This window comes from Miniopterus schreibersii (assembly GCF_964146895.1).
Source record: "Miniopterus schreibersii genome assembly, chromosome: 14".
NCBI lineage: Eukaryota > Metazoa > Chordata > Mammalia > Chiroptera > Miniopteridae > Miniopterus > Miniopterus schreibersii.
The window spans coordinates 17,062,267-17,082,364 of NC_138114.1; the positions used below are offsets into that span (position 1 = coordinate 17,062,267).

Below are 20,098 nucleotides of genomic sequence, written 5' to 3' on the forward strand. Positions count from 1 at the left end.
CATATGTTGAACCATCTTTGTACCCCTGGAATGAACCCCACTAGATCATGATGTTTTCTTTTTTAAGGTTTTGTTGTATTTGATTTGCTAGTGTTTTGTTTAGGATTTTTACATCTGTATTCATCAGAGATATTGGTCTGTAGTTTTCTTTTTTAGTGTTGTCCTTGTCAGGTTTTAGTATCAGGGTTATGTTAGCCTCATAAAATGTATTAGGAAGTATTGCTTCTTCTTCAATTTTTTTGGAAGAGTTTGAGAAGGATAGGTATCAAATCTTCTTTGAATGTTTGGTAGAATTCACTAGTGAAGCCACCTGGTCCTGGACTTTTAATATTTGGGAGTTGTTTTTTAACCATCAGCTGAGGATATTTTTTCCATTGCTTTTCAGAGAGAGTGGAAGCGAGAGAGAGAGAGAGAGAAAGAAACATTGATGTGAGAGAGACACATTGATTGGTTGCTTCCTGCACTCACCCCAACCAGGACCAGGGATGGAGCCTGCAATTGAGGTACGTGCCCTTGGCTGGAATCAAATCCAGGACCCTTCAGTTCTGAGGGCCAACATTCTAACCACTGAGCCAAACCAGCTAGGTCTGGGAGATTTTTGATGGTTGTTTCAATTTCCTCACTGTTTATCAGTCTATTTAGATTTTCCATTTCTTCATGATTCAGTCTAGGAAGGTTATATATTTCTAGAAACTTATCCATGGGTTATTGAATTTGGTGGCATATACTCTTTCATAGTATTCTAGTATAATTCTTTGTAGATCAGTGATGTCTGTGGTAACTTCTCATCTTTCATTTCTGATTTTGTTTATGAGTCTTTTCTCTTTTTCCTTAGTGAGGCTAGCCAGGGATTTGCCAATTTTATTAATCTTTTCAAAGTACCAGTTTTTTTGTTGTATTAATTTTTTTGTCTAGTCTTTTTGTTTCATTCAGTTCTGCTCTAACTTTTATTACTTCCTTTCTTCTGCTGACTTTGGGTTGCTTTTCTTCTTCTTTTTCTAGTTCTTTAAGATGTAGAGTTAGGTTGATACAGGATATTTTTCATTTTCTTTCCAAGCTGCCTTACTACCTTGGTTATTCATGGTATTTGATGGGTTCCTTCTCTGTCTAGGCATCAATATATGAGTGGCATTTCTCCAGCATATTAATACAAAGAGGTCTTTCTATTCTTTTCCAGTAGGTGGCACTGAATCACAAGTTATTTTTTAGCTTTGTGAAATCCTAGTACCAACCCAGAAATCTCTGGCTGCCAACAGTGTAGCCAGGATGTGTGGGTGTTGGGAGGGCTGGGGAACCCACCAGCTTCTTTGTTGTTTTGCCCTCCCAGTAATGGTGACATTGGGTCCTCCGTGGGGTCCCCCTATGCTCTGATCTGGGATGAGTCACAGGGTACCCCCTTTGCTTAGGGAGAAATGTGATTCTATAATACTAGTTCTAAGGTTCACAGATAATGTGCTCTGTAACCAACACCAAGGGCAAAGGGAGGCAAACTCTGGGAGGTTAAGAGGAGGTGGCCAGGCTTTGTGGCTTTGTTTCTGTATCTGAATTGCCAACCCCATGACAACTGTGGCCGCACTCCTGTGCCTTGCCCAGGTCTCTCAGTTCAGCTGCAGCTCATACAGCTCACTTCTGTAGGAGTGTTCACTGAGTCTCTTTGCTCCTCCTGGCTGAAGGGAATGTGAACCACACTGGATTTCTCTCCTCTCTGGGCAGAGCCTCACCAATGAGCTCCTCCTAGCCATAGGCTATGTCCCTGGGTTGTATCAGCTCCTCTCCCTTTTTGCTTCCCCCTTTTGCTCCACTTGTCCACCTTCAGATATTTCAATATCTGGTTCTTTCAGGTGTATTTATGTGTTCAACTGGGAATCCTTTGTTGAGTTATAGCTGTTCAAATTGTTGAAACTTTAAGGGGAGAGACCAAGGAGATCTCTCACACTGCCATTCCTCTGATGTCACCCCAGTATCTTTTTTTTTTTAAATCCTCACTAGAGGATTTTCCCTTGCTTTTCAGAGAGAGAGTGGGGGGGAGGGGGAGAAAGAGAAAGAAAGAAACATCGATATGAGAGACACACATCAACTGGTTGCCTCCTGATGGTGTGCCAACTGGGGATTGAGCCTGCAGCTGAGGTACATGCCCTTAGACAGAATCGAACCTGGGACCCTTCAGTTTGCGGGCAGACACTCTATTGAGCCAACCAGCCAGGGCATCCGAGTATCTTTTGATGTACAAAAGATTTTAATTTTGATGAAGTACAATTTATCCATGTTTTCTTTTGTTTTTCATAACCAAGAAATCATTGCTAAACCCAATATTGTGAGTCTTTTCCCCTCTCTTTTCTTCTAAGAGTTGTATAGTTTTAGCTCTTAGTTTTAGGCCTTTGATCCATTTTGAGTTAATTTTTGTATATGATGATATTAGGTAAGGGTCCAACTTCATTCTTTTGCATGTGCATAACTAGTTTTCCTAGCACTATTTGTTGAAAAAGCTGTCTGGCCCCATTGAATGGTCTTGGCACCATTAATTTTGACAATTTTTACCAATGTTTATATTGCTTTTATAGAGGGGCAGATTTTTAGAAGTCCTTAATCTGCCATTCCAGAAATGCCCCTTCTTCACAAAAGTTTTTACACTTAAAACAAAGAACCAGAATAATTGAGTTACAGGGTATTCCAATTTTAAATTTTGCTAGATACCACAAACTTTCCATAGTTCCATCAACTACATATAAGAATACCATTCCCTTAACAATATTTACACTTGATATTTTCAGACTTTGATATTGCCAATCTATGGATTAAACTGGTATGTCATTGTTTTAATGTGCATTTCACTTTCTATTAATGATATCTAGTATGTTTTTATTTAAATGTTAGATTTTCTAATTTCCCTTTCTACAAATTTCCTACTTACATTTTTGCCAGTTTTCTATTGCAAATATATTTTAGATAAATTATAGATAAAAAAGTACCTCTATTTTAGGCCTTTGTGAAATTTAAGTTTATTTTTTAAAAGATAATTTTTTAAAAACTACATCATGACCCTCATATAAATATAAAATGACAAAAAGGGTTTAAACCAGTTCAAAGGAGAACCTGAAGAAAAGACCCATATATAAGAAATCAGGACTGTTGAAATGAATTTGCTAATAATTCAAAACTTTTTACCAGCCACAGGACAATAATCAGTTACATCTCCACTGGACAAAATACATTTGCATATCTATGGACAAGAGTAATTTGCATATCTATGAACAAGAATAATTTGCATTATCATAAATTTTTAATAAATTACAGAATTATAAAATAGCACAAAGACAATGAAGGGCACAGGCCCTTCTACATAATCAGATAATCACAGAAGGGTATATTAGATAATACCTAGCATTCCATTGAAAAGACACTTCAGGCTCTGGCTGGTGTGGCTTGGTGGTTAGAGTGTTGGCCCATGCACTGAACTGTCTCAGGTTCGATTCCCGGTCAAGGGCATATAGCTGGATTGTAGGTGTCCCCCCCCCTCCCTTCCACTCCCTCTAAAAACCAATGGAAAAAATATCCTTGGGAGGATTAACAACAACAAAAAGATACTTCAGTAATCCTTTTTGTCCATTTCAAAGTCTTTTACAAAATCTCCTGATGTATGGTATTTATTTCTGCAGAAAGACTATACTATTTTCTTCAAGAATGGAACTCTGAAGCTTGGAGGGGAAAGAGAACCTATTCCCCGGCCCAAAAAATGGCCTATTGCCAACATTCTGGCTCCAGGAGCTAATAACATTCCTGATGCGTTCATTGTTGGTGGGCCCTATGAGGAAGAAGATGGAGAACTCAACCATCCTGAGGTGAAAGAGATACTCAGTTTTTTCTGTGATAAATTCAGTGCGACATAAAATATTTTGTGAATCACTGTAACTTATTTGCATCATCACCTGTTAAAATGAAACAATTACATGTGAAAATAATATCTAATTCTAATTTGTCTCCTGACATCTTAAGTCCTGCAAGCAAAATAGTTGATTTAATTCAAATTTACCCTTTATTTTCTTTTAAATTTATTTATTTTTGAGTAGGTATTTATCTCATGTACTTTTGTAATAGTAAAGTACCCTAAAATGTAAGGTGGTGTGGTATCTACAGTAGTAGGCATTCTTATGGTAATAATAGTAGTAATAAAAGTATTGTGATCAAATTCATTAAAAGAATGCCCTAGTTGAGCAGGATTAAACCATGGCACACTGAGGGAACAATAGTCTCTTATTATTTTACAGGACAGGGAATTTAGGAACCAATCAGAGTGCACAAAGAAAAGGATTACTTGGGACTTGGAAAGTCGTTGCTATCTTGATCCTTCTGCAGTGGTCAGGTAGGAGGAGGATGGGAATATGTCTAAACAGCAAAGACTAGGTGGGGGGAAATGTTGCTTTTGTTAGTTTTGTTTATATTTGAGTTAAGGTGATCTGAGACTCTCTTCACCACATATGCTAATAACAGAGGCTTCTAGTGATGGTGAATTAACCAAGGTGGGTTCTTATTTTCCTTTCATATAAAAGAACTTCAGAGCTGGTATGTATGGTGGCTCCTCATGTTATGAGATATCCAGGCTCAATGATTCTTTTTGCTCTACCTTCCTTAACATGTGCCTTCCATCCACAAGGTTGTCTCATGGTCTAGAATGGCTGTTGGAATTCCAACCTGCACATTCACATTCCTGGCAGAAAGTTGGAAAAGGGGAGTGCTTATGGACAAAAAAGGACACATGCCGGCTGTCTTAGCCCCTCTTATAGAACCTTCCTGGAATTTGACAACCTCTGTTTATATTTAATTCATCACCTCTAGGTGCAAAAGAGGCTAGAAAATAGTATTTTTGTTGGATACATTTTTGCCCAGATTAAATCGGGATTTAGATACTAAAAAAGAACAGGATACTTAATATTGTATGGTAACTTCTGGTCTCTGTCACAGTGACCTGTTGGTCAGGGAAAGATGAGAAGTAGAGGATTATCAATATATTTATAATCTGAATGAACTACTGTTTTATTTTCAATTAATAAATTTTTTAAATTACAGAAAAATTGACAAAAGTGTGGTGAAGGCCTGGGGAGGGGGCAGGAACAGGCCTGGGGAGGGAGTCAATGGAGGACAAAAGGGGGACATCTGTAATACTTTCAACAATAAAGATAAATTAAAAAAAGAAAAGAAAAATTGAGCATGTATTTCAAAGAGTTCCTGTATACCTCTGGTTCTCCACTTGATTGTGGTGTATAATGTAAATACAGTGGTACCTTGGTTTTTGAACATCTCTGTTGATGAACATTTCAGTTTACAAATGCCATAAACCTGGAAGTAAATGCTTCGGGTTTCAAACATGCCTCGGAAGTTGAACATGCCACGTGGCTTCCGCGGAGTGCAGGATCCTGAGGCCTAGCTGTTGGCTGTTGAGTCCTGAGCACCCGCGCAACACGGAGGTGATATTTGGGCTTATTTGGTGACTGTGTGCAATCAGTCTGTGTTCATGTCATCTCAGGAGCCCTCTGCCAATCACCCCTTGCTGTGAGAAATGGATAAAAGCTGCAAAGCCAAGAGAATCATTAACAGAACGACAGTAGAGGTGAAGAAGGAAATTATTTACAAACATGAAAATGGTGTCCATGTATGTGATCTAGCAACGCAGTTTGGTATGGCCAAATCTACAATTTGTACCATCTTAAAAAATAAAGAAGCCATTAAAGGAGCCAATGTTGCGAGAGGTGTTAAAACACAAGACAAGGAACACAAGACAAGTGGAAAAATTGCTTTTCATATGGGTAAATGAAAAAGAGTTGGCCAGTGACAGCATTTCTGAGAGCATAATTTGTGAAAAAGCTTTACATTTGCATGCTGACCTCATCAAAAACACCCCTGGAACAAGTGCTGAGAGTGATATTTTCAAGGCAAGTAGAGGGTGGTTTGAAAAGTTTAAGAGGAGAGCCCAGCCAGCCGTGGCTTAGCGGTTGAGCATCGGCCTAGGATCCAGGAGATCAGGGTTCGATTCCCGGTCAGGGCACATGCCCAGGTTGCGGGCTGCAGCCATCAATGACTCTCTCATCATTGATGTTTCTATCTCTCTCTCCCTCTCCCTTCCTCTCTCTGAACTCAATAAAGATATATTTAAAAAAAAAAGAATAAAAAAAAGAAAAGTTTAAGAGGAGAAGTGGCATACACAGTATGGTGAGACATGGCAAAGCTGCCAGTGCCAACAAAGAAGACGCTGATCAATTTGTTTTGGAATTTAAAGATTATGTAGAGGCAGAGGGTTTCCTTCCCCAACAAGTTTTCAACTGTCGTGAGACAGGCCTCTTTTGGAAGAAAATGCCAAAGAGGACCTACATAACAAAGGAAGAGAAATCATTGCCAGGACGCAAGCCCATGAAAGACAGGCTAAATCTTTTATTTTGTGGGAATGCAAATGGGGATTTTAAGTTGAAACCTTTGCTAGTCTACCATTCTGAGAACCCCAGGGTATTTAAGAAAAACAATGTCATAAAAATCAAATTGCATGTGACATGGAGGGCAAACAGCAAAGCTTGGGTAACCAGGCGATTTTTTATTGAGTGGGTTCATGAAGTGTTCAGGCCAAGTGTAAAAAAATACCTCTAAGACAAAAATCTTCCAATGAAGTGCCTATTTGTTATGGATAATGCTCCAGCTCACCCTCCAGGCTTGGAGGACGAGTTGATGGAAGAGTTCAGTTTTATCAATGTAAAGTTTTTGCCCCCCAACACGACTCCATTCATCCAGCACCTAGACCAGCAGGTCATATCTAATTTTAAGAAGCTTTACACCAAAGCACTATTCCAAAGGTGCTTTGAGGTGACCTCGGACAGAGAGAGTTCTGGAAGAATCATCTCAATATCCTACATTGCTTACATCTCATAGACAAAGCATGGAGGGATGTGCCTCACAGAACAATGAAGTCAGCATGGAAGAGATTGTGGCCAGAAGCTGTCCCTGAACGTGTATTTGAAGATGTTGAAGAGGATGCTCCTATTGTTGAGGATATTGTGTCTCTGGGAAAGTCCATGGGCTTGGAAGTGAGTAGTGATGATGTGGAGGGGTTAGTGGAGGACCACAAGACTGAACTCACCACAGGAGAACTTCAAAACATTCTGATGGAGCAGCAACAGGTGGCAACTGGGGAATTATCTTCAGAGGAGGAGGAGGGAAGAGAAAGTGTTTCTGTTGCACTGATCAAAGAAATGTGTGCAAAATGGGTTGAAATGCAAATTTTTGTTGAAAAATATCACCCTGATAAAGCTGCCGAAAGTCATGCCGCTAACACTTTCAATGATAATGCTGTGTCTCACTGTAGACTCATTTTAAAACATTGGAAAAAGCAAATGTCAGTTGAAAAATTTTTAGTGAGGGAAAGATCCAGTGAGCCTGAACCAGGTGTCAGTGGTGTAAAAAAATTAAGGGAAGGCATGGCAGGAGAGGAGTCACCTACAGTGATCATGGAAGAGGGCTTCAGAACACCTGAACAACAGTCACCTATTGTGATTCTGGAAAAGGACCACAGAACACCTGAAGAACAGTAACCTATTGTGATTATTGAAGGGGACCCCCCCATCCAAACCATGACTATCATCATTGCAGGTAAGAAAAAATTACATTTTCATTTTTATATCTACAGTACTGTTTTTACATTGTGTTTATTATTGCTTTTATAGTACAGTATATTGTGTTTATTGCTTTCATGGTGTATCATTCTATGGATCTGTGGTATCATTAGATAGTAAAATTCATGTTAAATTGCTGTTTTGGGGGCTGATTTTAAAGGTCTGGTAAGAAGTATGGAGGCGCAAGAGGGTTGGCTGGGCTCCCACAGGCAGCAGCTGAAGGTCTAGAGAGATATCTTAGCTGTGGGGGGTTCCCACTGAGGACTCTGGAGCCTAAACCCCAGGCTAGGCATCCAATCCCAGAGCACCAAAACTGAGAAAGGTGCACACATAACATCTGACTGTAAAAAGCAGCCAGGTTTCTTTCTGCCAGAGAGAGAGAGCTGGAAATGCAGGCACCCTCTTAAAGAGCCAACACACAAAGTTTCATGTGCAGCCACTCACCTTGGGCTCCAGCAGAGGGAGGGAAGGGTGGAATGGAGCTGTGTGAGGAGAACCTGGAGTTGTGGGCTCTGGAGATTGAGACCGAAAGGCACCCATCTGGATTCCTGTGCTGAGTCATTGCCCCCATACTGCAGAAGACATCTTTCTCAGGCAGACAATTTACTGCTTTTGCCTGGAGGGGGAAGCAATTGCCCTACCCTGCTGGAAAACCTCTCACCCTCCCCTAAGGAGTTTCTACAGCCTGAGGCTCATTAAGAGAGTCAGATTAATCAGTCTGTAGGCAGAAGCAAACCTCAGAGTGCTTTGAGTCTTTGCCTGATCTGCTTCTGGACCTGGGCCTTGGAAAAGCAGACTTTGGTGTACATCTTGGTCCTGTCCAAGTGCACCCAGCCCCAACAGAGGGAACCTCAAGCTGTGGGTTGTTGATAGCTCCAAACAGGGTGTTCAAGGCCAGTCACAAACTGCATTTGACACTGGCCTGCACTGGAGACCATCCAAAAAGGCTGATAGTCCTAGCAGGCCTACCTAATACATAGAAACAAACCCAAATAGGTAGACAAAATGGGGAGACCAAAAAAACAAACCCCAAATGAAAGAAGTCTCTAGTAAAAGAGCTAGATGAAATGGAGATAAGCAATCTATCAGATATAGAGTTCAGGATACTAATTGTAAGGATGCTCAACAGCATGAAAAAAAGATATGAAAACTATGAAGGAAATGAAGAATGACATAGCAGAAATAAAGAACACATTGGAAGGAATAAACAACAGATTAGAGGAAGCTGAGGATTGGATCAGAAAATTAGAAGACAGGATAGAAAAAAATCAGAGATCCAAAAAGAAAAAAATCAACAATTAAAAAACAGGACAGTCTAAGGAAGCTATGGGACAACATGAAACATAACAGTGTTCACATCATAGGAGTAACAGAAGAGGTTGAAAATAAGCAAGGACTAGAGAACCTGTTTGAAGAAATAATGGCAGAAAACTTCCCTAACCAGGTGAAGGAAAAAGTCATGCAAGTTCAGGAAGCACAGAGAGTCCCAAGCAAGAAGAATCCGAAGAGGCCCACGCCCAGACACATCATAATTAGAATGCCAAAAATTCAAGACAAAGAGAGAATATTGAAGGGAGCAAGAGAACAGCAATCTGTTACCTACAAAGGAGCTCCCATAAGGCTGTCAGATGACTTCTCATCCAAAACTCTACAGGCCAGAAGGGAATGGCATGAAGTATTCAAGGTAATGCAAAACAAGGATCTGAAACCAAGACTATCCAGGAAGGCTATCATTCAAAATAGATGGTGAAATAAAGAGCTTCCCAGACAAAAAAAGGCTAAAGGAGTTTATCACCACCAAACCAGCATTGCAGGAAATGTTAAAGGGACTGCTGTAATTAGAAGTAGAAATAGAAACATTGCAAGAAATGTTAAAGGGACTGCTGTAATAATAAGAAATAGAGAAACATAGACATAAAGAATTAAAATGTCAATAAATAAGGACCTATCAATAATATCCTTAAGGACTTTAAGGGAGAGATCAATAGCAATACAGTCATAGTCATGGACTTTAACACCCCACTGGTTTCACTGGATAGATCTTCCAGACAAAAAGTCAACACATAAACATCGACTAAACGGCACACTAGATCAGATGGATTTAATTGATATTTACAGAACATTGCATCCCAAAGCTGCAGAATATACATTCCTCTCAAGTGTACATGGGTCATTCTCAAAGATAGACCACATGTTAGGACACAGACCTAGTCTCTATAAGTTCAAGAAGATTGAAATCGTATCAAGCATCTCAGATCACAAGGGCATGAAGTTAGAAATCAACTACAGTAAAAACACTCAAAAACATTCAAACACATGGAGGCTAAATAGCATGTTATTAAGCAATGAATGGGTTACCAATAAGATTAAGAAAGAAATCAAAAACTTCCTGGAAACAAATAAAAATGAACACACAACAACCCAAAATTTATGGGATGCAGAGAGAGCAGTCCTAAGAGGAAAGTTCATAGCACTATAGGCCTACCTCAAAAAGCAAGAAAAATTTTTAGTAAATTAGCTAACCCTACAACTTAAAGAATTAGAAAGCTCCCCTGTGAACCAGGGCTTTTGTTTGCTGGGAGTTTTTTTTTATTACTGCTTCAGTTTCATCAGTTATTGGCCTATTCAGGTTCTCTGATTCTTCCTGATTCAGTTTTACATGATCTCACTCATGTGTGGAATCTAATAAACAAATTAGACTGAGGAACAAAATAGATCCAGAGACATAGAAGCATAGTACAGATTGATGGATCTTAGTGGGAAGGCGAGGGTGGGGGAGTGGGTGAGGGGAGATTAATCAAAGAACTTATATGCATATATGCATAACCCATGGACACAGACAATAGTGTGGTGAAGGCCTGGAGGGGTCGGATGTGGGTTGGACGGGATCAATGGGGGAAAAAAGGGAGATATCTGCAATACTTTCAACAAAAGATAAATTTAAAAAAGTAAAAACAAAAACTAAATTTATTAAAGAGGGATGGGGATACCCAAAGGGAATGGCTACACAGCACTGAGCCAGAGGGTACTGGGTCCATGAATGGCAGCAAAAATATACTTGGGACAGTGAAACAAGGAAGAGTATAGAAGAAGCTACAGGAGAACCTAGGCTGGGCTACTTTGGCTCACTGAGAAGTCAGAGAGAGAAAGGGGGCCTTGGAAACAGGTTCATGGACCTTGGAGACAAGTTCAGGGGTTAAGCCCGGGATGAACTGCTGCTGTCCATTGCTCCCCTTGTTGCAAGTCTCCTGGGGTCCCCTCGGAGGGATGGAGATGGTGCTAGGTCCTTTGTCCTGAGCGTATTTATCTCTTTCTCGTAGGCAGGAATCTTAGGGGAGGTCTCAGGCGAGTGTCTCAATAGAAAATTCATCAGCTTCCCAGGGGTGCTCTTTCAGGGTCCTGGTCTCCACTGATTGGTCAGTGCCTGGGCAGGGGATCATTAGTCAATGTATCTGGTCCTGAGTCAGTCATGGGTCGCCACCTGTCTGGTTTTGCTGCTTATCTGAGCCTGGAGCTAAAATACAGCTGAGGCCTAGATGTTATCTTTAGGGAGGAACTGCTCAGGGGGTCTAAACCACATGACTAGGGATATGCTGGGGGAGGATAGGTTACTCCGGGACAAAGTTCTTGTTTTCCCAGTTTTGCCCCTTGCTAGGCATCCGTGGCTTCCTGCCCTGGTGAGTCTCTGTACCCGGGTTTCTGTACCTGGCCGTCTAACAATACTAACTCAGTTTTTGCACATAATGCTAATGGTCTGGTTCTTGATATTTAGTTTTCAGAAGCGAATTGCTGATTGCCGATTGTGGCCTGTAGAAATCACAAGAGTTCCTCTGATTTCTGCACCCAAAGGGAAAGCTACCAAATTTGATAAGGTAAATTTGTTCACTTAAAAATATTTATATAAGAAATGCTGCTACGAATTCTAATACCAATGGAAAATATGAACTGATGTGGCTACTCCCTAGGGTGACCAAGTGATTCTGATTTGTTTAATAGTTTCCTGATTTTAGTGCTGAAAGTCTCATGTCCCAAGAAACTCCCCATCTGTGGCAAATCAGGATGACTCGTCACCCTAGCTCCCTAATATCCACTAAAAATTATTTAGCTTTTATTTCCACACATCCTATTGCCTTTTAGCCCATCATTACAGTTTTACCATAGGTAAAACAATACAAAATAGCTATTTTTACATGTCAAAAGTAGTTAAATATTGGCAATATGGTTCAACCTAATACATTTTTCTGAATTTCTTTTAGACTTTGGACTTACAATGTTTTAGGCTGTTAATTGTTAGAGTAATAGGGTTCATAGATGTACTACTGTTCTAAAAAGATATAGCTTGATGAGCCTAGAACATGTTCTCTGTTGTTTTACTTGTGCATGTCTGGTCTTTTATGTCTGTTCATAAACTCCCTATAGGTAGGGATCCTGTTGTAGACTGCTTTGAATCCTCCACCGTACCTAGCAAGATTCATGACATATAGCATACACTTAACAAGTACCTAAATTATTTTATTGATTTTTAAAATGGGCTTTTTGGAAGAATAAAAATGCTACTACTTTTCCCTTTGTAATATATAATATATATAGGCTAAGTTTCCTTACATTTCTAAACATAGTATATCATATGAGCATAAGACTTTAATTTCTAATTATTTCAATAGGTAAAATCAAAGAGATTACTTTTAACCTTGTGGGAATTAAATGTGTGTCCTTTCACTTTTCTTTCTATGGCAAACCATACAGCCATTAACATGATGTTAATGCATATTCATTGACATGTTCCTCATCTCTGTAATGAGAGTTTAGATGACATTAGGGTTGGCAAGTACATGACTGCAGACTGTCCTTCACCCTCCTTCACCCATGGCAGACAGTGCTGATCAGTCAAAGCATTCTTTCCTTCTGAACCCAGACAAAGATACAGAATCTTTCTCAGCACTGTACTCTAAAACACCTGCACCAACTGATTAGAATGTAGGCATCAGGTAAAGCCTATTTGTCAACATCGGTCCAGATGATTTGTAAGACCCTTTCATTCATATGAATCTGTGAACTAAAGCTAAAATTCACAGCTTATGATTTCTTTTAAAATTTTGTTGTTGTTGTTATTGTTCTTTTTTACAGTTTTACTTTTTTCTAAGAAGCAACATGGTGAAACTGACTTTTTTGTTGAATATATTTATTATTAATTTGAGTGTGTGTGGATCCAACTATTGCCTTTACTATTCATTAACAATGTTTATGTGCATTATCTTGGTGATCATGGTATTATTAAACCCATTTTGAAAATAAAAAAAATGATGATCCTGCAGCTCTCTCTATGGAGCATACCCGCACATTTCCCCACCTCCTATAGCATGCCCTGGGGTCAATCTTCCCTCTTTCATCCCTCAAGGTGTATATTTCTCTCCCTCTTTCTCTTAGTCTCCAAGGGCCCTTCTACTACCTCTGTAACTTTCTAAGTAAACTTCCCTTTATAAATTGGAAAAAGAAAAGAAGTGAAGACCCAAAATGTCTGTTACTGACCCAAAGTCAACTAGTTAAGTAGCATAGTTAGTTTCTAAAGCCCGGTCTTTGAACTGCTGAATCTGAGCTCCATACCTTGTATACTGCATTGCTGTATAGCACTAATAGGTCTCCGCTTTTATTCCTTTAGGTGGATGATGAAAATCCGCTTTCGTTTCACGGTGTGGCTTATGTTAATATGGTCCCATTGCTGTATCCAGGTGTGAAGAGGATTCGGGGAGCTTTTCATGTTTACCCTTACCTGGACAGTGTAGTCTATGAAAAGGTGAGAAAAGCTGTATAGAAGGTATCACCTGTGCAAATTTATCCTTTATATGTGCATACTTAAATCTTTAGCAGCATATACATCTTTGCAATGAATATTTGGAACCAATTCGTATACTGGAATGTTAAATATAGAGCCTTGCTGTCATTCTGCCATTGAACTTCAAAAACTTTAGGCCAAATATTTCAACAATAATATTATATATGAGTAGTCTAAACACCCCAATAAAAGGACAGATTATGAGACTGGATTTTAAAATATCAAGATTCAATGATATGCTGTCTAAAACAGACATACCTTAGATTTAGACACACATAAGTTGAAGTAAAATAATTTCCATGCTGTGCAAGTAGAAAATGTAGCAGAGCTGAGTGGCAATATTTGTATCAGGCAAAATAGACTTCAAGACAAGAAACATTACCTAAAGACATAGAATGGCATGCCATAATGATTAAAGGGTCAATTAATCAGGAATATAGAATTTAAATGATAAATTATTACATAAAATAAGTGTATAAATTATAAATGTATACACACCTAACAACGGAACCTCATAATACATGAAGCAAAACCCAATAGAATTGAAAGGAAAAATAGACAATTTGACAGTAACATTTAGAAATTTCAATATTGTACTCTCAATATTTAATAGAACAACTATATAAAAAAAAATCTATGTTAAATATAAACTTACCATGCAGCCCAGCAAATCATTCCTAGGAATCTACTCAAGAGAATTTAAAACTTGCATTTATACAAACACATGTATGTGAATGTTTATAACAGCATTATTCACAGTAGCCTCAAACCCATAACAACCCAAATGTCCACAGCTGATGAGTTGGTAAACAGAATGTAGTATATCTATTACAAGGGAATACTATTTAGCAATGAAAAGGGATGGATTACAAATAATGTAATATGCCAAAATTATTGAGTTTTTGGTGAATTATAGGAAATGTGAATTATATCTCAATAAAGCTGTTTTTAAAAAAAGGAATGGGAGCCTGGCTGGCATGACCCAGCAGTTGAGCATCAACCTATGATCCAGGAGATCGACGTTCAATTCCTGGTCAGGGCACATGCTTAGGTTGCAGGCTGTATCCCCAGTAGGCGACGTGCAGGAGGCAGCTGCTCAATGACTCTCTCATCATTGATGTTTCTATCTCTCTCTCTCCCTCTCCCTTCCTCTCTCTGAAATCAATAAAGATATATTAAAAAAAAAAAAGGACACTAGCTAGATAATAATTAAATAAATAAAAAATAAAAAAGGGATGGGCTGCTGATACATTCTATAACATGGATGAACCTCAAAAACTTTATGCAGAGTGACAGAAGGAAGACACAAGTGACTACATATTGTATAATACCACTTACATGAAATATTCTCATTTCCCAGAGATGTTAAAATTTGAAAAAGTTTGCATTTTAGATTCTATGAAATATAGTAATTGTAAGATTGTGAGTGATATTTAGTATTTACAATTTTTTCTTTAATATTGTTGGACCATGTTCTTAGCAGCTTTGTTGAGGTATAACTGACATATACTTAAAGTGCATGATTTAAAGCTTTTGACATAGGTATACATCTGTGGAACTATCATCACAATCAAGATAGTGAAAATACCCATTACTGGCCAAAGTTTCCTCATGACCTCTTTCCTGTTATCATTCTCTCCTACCTCTGTTCAATCACCCCAATTTTTTTTTTGGAATGTGTGAGAGGAGTCTGGGTTCTTTCGCTCAGCATAAATGATAGTTAGATTCATCCATGTTGTTTAATTTTTAAATTCTTTAAGATTCTTTTCCAGTCATTGTAGTTGAATTTTCCCATGCAAAGTTTTTATTTTGAACTTTAAACTTGCCCTATTCGTCCAATCATAATTGATAGACCAGTAGTTAGATAATATTTCTTGTACAGAAATAAATCATACCACTTAAAGTTAATTTGAAATTATGTGTCAAAGACTAAAAGCTGTCTGGTAACAAGTTAATGAGATACAGAATCAAGCTGGGTTGAAAAGTGTCCTCTTAAGAATTTAAATAATGGGATAGGCAGCTAACTTTCTGTAATGGTTTCTCCTGTTCAATAAGTATGGCAATGCAATGGAGTTTTTTACTCTCCCTACCTTTCTTTGTTTCTACAATGTTTAAGTTATCTAGAAAACTAAATAATGTTAAAAACTAATGTGGGCTGCTTTTACTAGCCTGTGATTCATTGCTTGTTTGTTTGTTTTTCAGACCAAGTGTTCATTTAGCTTGTTCCGGGATACTGGGCATAATTTGATTCATAACAACAAACTAGGAGGAATTAATTCTCCATTGTCCAAGTCGGTTATTTCTAAGAACCCGAAAGAAGAAAAAACAGTAAGAAAAGGATGTGGAAGGAAGGCCTAGGTCTGGGGATGTGGTTGGTTGTTGAGAAGGTGATGATTTTGCTGATTTTGTTATATTCCAGAGGCTTACACTGATTTCTCTTTTGGTGAATTGCCTCAATTTGGTTTGCATTTTGATGCAACATAATGATTATTGTTCCTGCCATTGTGAAGACCATGTAAGAATTTCATTTTTAAGGTGTGTTCATTTTCTTTCAGCAAGCACTTAGTGTAAAATCTCAGAACTCAGATACTCATTTGGAAACAGAACCCCCTCCAAACCACAATCCAGAAGGACAGGTAACTATGCATAAAGAGTTGGAAAATTAAGTTTAAATTCATCAGTCCTTTATTGAACAAGGTAGTATGGTATAGTGGAAAATGCTCAGAAAAAAGCTCATAGAGTTACCATCCTATATTTACCATGACTGGTTTATGATGTTGGATAAATTTCATTGTCTTGCTGAGACTTACTGAAATGAGTAGGTACCAGATTAACTTTAAGATCTGTTCCAGCATTAAAAGTTTATGTTTTTTATTGTACTATTTTGAGCACTATGAGGGATTCAAAGATGCATCATCCACAGCATTTATTCATCTGCTCTCAGGACACTCAACAGTCTGGTGGGTGAGACTGATACAAAACTAACCATAATATAGAATTTTGATGAATGCTGTAATGGAGGTACACATAAAAGTGCTTTGAGGGCTTTGAGGAGACAGATAAATAGTAACTAGGATGGGGCAGTCTCAGAAGTCTTCATGGAAGAGGTGGCATCCAAGCTAAGTAGTGAAAGATGAAGGTGGAAGAAAAAGCATTTCAGGGTCAGGGAACAGCTGGAGTCAAGGCACAAAGAAGGTAACAGAATTTGGGGTACATCAATTAATTCAGCGTATGGTATAGAGAAATGAAAAGAAAGGAGATGAGAAAGGAGAGAGAGACTGATCTGGTTGTAGAAAGACTTTAAAAGGCTTGCTAAAAAGTTTGGGCTTAATTCTATAGGTGATATGAGACTCCTGAGCCTCATTTTAGAGACTCACATTAAAGGTTTTTTAACTTATGTGGAAATAAGACCTCCTGTGTGTTTCAGGGCAGAACTCTTGCAAGGATGTGAAAAGAGAGATTGAAGTTGGGGTAAGGGCTTGAGATGTCAGTTTATAGGTTTTTCAGATAGTACAGATGAGTATTAATGACAGTTTGAGTTAAAGGAGGGATTATAAAGAAAGTCAGAAACCTGCAGAGGCAAGGTGGAACTGGGAAGCTTTGAGGTGTTGAGGAAGAAAAGTTAAAGATAACTCAGGTTTCAAGCCTTACTTTCTGGCAGGGTGACAAAATCATTAAGAGAAAATTTAAAAGGGAGTCTGATATAGGGGAAATGATAAGTTTGATTTTGAACATGTTGTACTTAGGATGCTAGCAAAAATCTGGGTAGAAATGATCATCAGGTTGCAATTGGTAGACGGTGGTGAGGAGGCTGTGAGTGGAAATATAAGGAAGTTGGGAGAATATTCCTGCAGAACTCATGGAAGAGATTTGGTGGAAGAAAGAATGGCATTCACCTAAAACAGTTCCAAGAAAGGTGTTGAACAAGTTAAACAGGGCTTCAGCTGGGGTACATGTTTCCAAGAATAAAACTGAAAACCCTTTCCTGCAAGAGATAACCACTTTGCTATTTTTCTGTCCAGTTATTTTTCTATGTAAAAAATATTTTAACAATTAAGATGACAATGTGTATATAGATATATATACACATATATATACATATGTATATATATACACACACACATACATATATATAGCTACATATGCAGTTTTCTCACTTATATTGTGAACATTATGTTACTAAAATGTTTTCATAAATATTTGTTTTACTGAAAAGAATAAATGAGAAAAAATGTCTTTACAGCAATATGTAGAAGCAGGGACATACATTGTGTTGGAGATTCAGCTGGACAAAGCCTTGGTTCCAAAGCGAATGCCAGAGGAGCTAGCCAGACGGTGTGTAGCAATGGTTTTCATACTTCCTTTGCAAAAAAAATTTAGGTATAAATAAAAGGAAGTCAGTTTGTGCCCATAAATGTAATTTCTCCTGGGCTAAACATCAATTTTCTGCTTTTTTTCCCAGGGGAAGTTTCTTTTGTTTTCTTGTTACAAAAGCAGTATATGCCTGTTACAAAAAATTTGAGAAATTGAGATTAGCCACAAAGTATAAAGACACACAGATTTCTACTCACCCATTGATAACCACTTTTAACACCTTGGTATTTATCCTTCTAGAATTATTATAAAGCCCCTCTATTATACAAACACACCTCACCATGTCACATATAAATATATGCAATTCTTAAGAAACTATTTTTATATTATACCATAGTGCTTTGATTGATTTTTCTAGGAAGTTGTCCATTTTATCTAGGTTATCCAATTCATTGATGTACAAGTGTTCATGGCATTCTCTTTTTATCTTATTTTCTTTGTAAAATGGGGACTAATATCTCCACTCTTATTTATTATTTCAGTAATATGAGCCTTTTTTCTTAGTCCATCTACCTAAGAGTTATTAATTTTGTTGGTCTTTTCAAAGAACCAGTCTTTTTGTTTTATTGATTTTCTCTATTGTGTTTCTTTTCTCTATTTTATTTGTCTCTACTCTAATTCTTTTAGTTCCATCCTTCCTGATAGCTTTGGGTTCAGTTTGCTCTCCCTTTCTAGTTCCTTGAGGTATATAATTAAATTATTGATTTGCAAGCTTTCTTCTTTTTAATGTATGAGTTAGAGCTTTAAATTTCCCTCTGAATACTTCTTTCACTGCATTCCATACGTTTTGGTATGTTGTGTTTTTGTTTTCATTCATCTCAAAGTATATTCTAATTTCTCTGTGATTTCTTCTTTGGCCTATTATTTAAAAGTGTGTTGCTTAATTTCCACATATTTGGGACTTCCCAGTTTTCCAGTTTCCTTCCAGTTATTGATTTCTAGTTTCATTTCACTGTAATTAGAAAAGATATTTTATATGATTTCAATCTTTTAACATTTATTGAGGTTTGTTTTGTGACCTAACAAATAGTCTAATCTGCATAATGTTCCATGTGCACTTGAGAAGAATGTGTATTCTGTGATGTTAGGTGGAATGTTCTGTATATATCTGTTAGGTCAAAATTGCTTTATACTGATGTTTAAGTCCTTTATTTTCTTATTGATCTTCTGTCTGATTGTTCTGTCCATTATTGAAAATGAGGTATTAAAGCCTCTATTATTAAAGAACTGTCTATTTTTCCTTTCAATCATCTCTATTTTTGCTTTATATATTTTGGGGCCCTATTGTTAGGTACAACAACAATCATGTTTATGATTGTTATATCTTATTGCTGTCTGGAACCTTTTATCTATCATCTATCATCTAGCTAGCTAGCTAGCTATCATCTATCAACTATCATCTATCTATCATCTATCTGTTTTGTTCTTCTTTGTCTCTTGTTACCTTCTTTTATTTCAGGCTTATTTTCTCTCATGGTAATATAGCCACCTCAGCTCTGTTTTGGATACTGTTTGCATGGTATATCTTTTTCTACCCTCCTACTTTCAAATTCTTTGTGTTCTTATACCTAAAGGGAGTATTTTGTAAACAGCAGACAGATGGACCCTGTTTTTTTGTGTGTTTTTTAAAACTCCAATCTGCAAATCTCTGCCTTTTAATAGGAAAATGTAATCCATTTACATTTAATTCAAGTACTGATAAAGGATTTACTTCAACTATATCTCTGTTATCTGCATGTCTTATATGTTATCTGTTCTTGAATTACTTCATTACTGCCTTTTTTATATTTAATTGATTTTTTACAATGTACCATTTAGATTCCCTTTGTCTTTCCTTCTCTTTATATTTTTTATTTATTTTCTTAGTGGTTACCTTGGGCATTACAATGATCATCTTAAACCTGTAACAACCTAGTTTGAGTAATACCAATTTAGCTTTAATATTATACACTCTGCTCCTCCTGTAGATCTCTATCTCTTCTTCTTTGTATTACTGTTGTCACAGATTATATTTTTATGTATTGTATGCCTATTAACAAATATTTATGATTATTATTTTTATGCATTTGCTTTCTAATAAAAGAGGTAAGGAGGAGTTACAAACCAAAGGTACAATAATAATGGCTTTCATAATTACCTTTACCAGTATTATTTCCTCATTTACCTTTGAGTTACTAATTAGTGTCCTTTCATTTTAGCCTGAAGGGCTTCATTTAGTGTTTCTTATAGGGTAGGTCTT

At 37.5% G+C, this 20,098-nt stretch overlaps 1 protein-coding gene across 3 annotated transcripts in view; it reads left to right on the forward strand.

Annotated features, from left to right (window-relative positions):
- Positions 1–20,098, forward strand: part of CFAP70 (cilia and flagella associated protein 70) — an 86,179-nt gene that overhangs the window by 22,572 nt on the left and 43,509 nt on the right. For all 3 annotated transcript variants that reach the window (XM_081158198.1, XM_081158197.1, XM_081158199.1), the window contains exons 7-13: positions 3,657–3,839; positions 4,266–4,360; positions 11,425–11,524; positions 13,312–13,446; positions 15,688–15,813; positions 16,041–16,121; positions 17,729–17,820. In XM_081158198.1, coding sequence (XP_081014324.1) covers positions 3,657–3,839; positions 4,266–4,360; positions 11,425–11,524; positions 13,312–13,446; positions 15,688–15,813; positions 16,041–16,121; positions 17,729–17,820 — 812 coding nt within the window. The remainder of the gene's footprint in view (positions 1–3,656; positions 3,840–4,265; positions 4,361–11,424; positions 11,525–13,311; positions 13,447–15,687; positions 15,814–16,040; positions 16,122–17,728; positions 17,821–20,098) is intronic.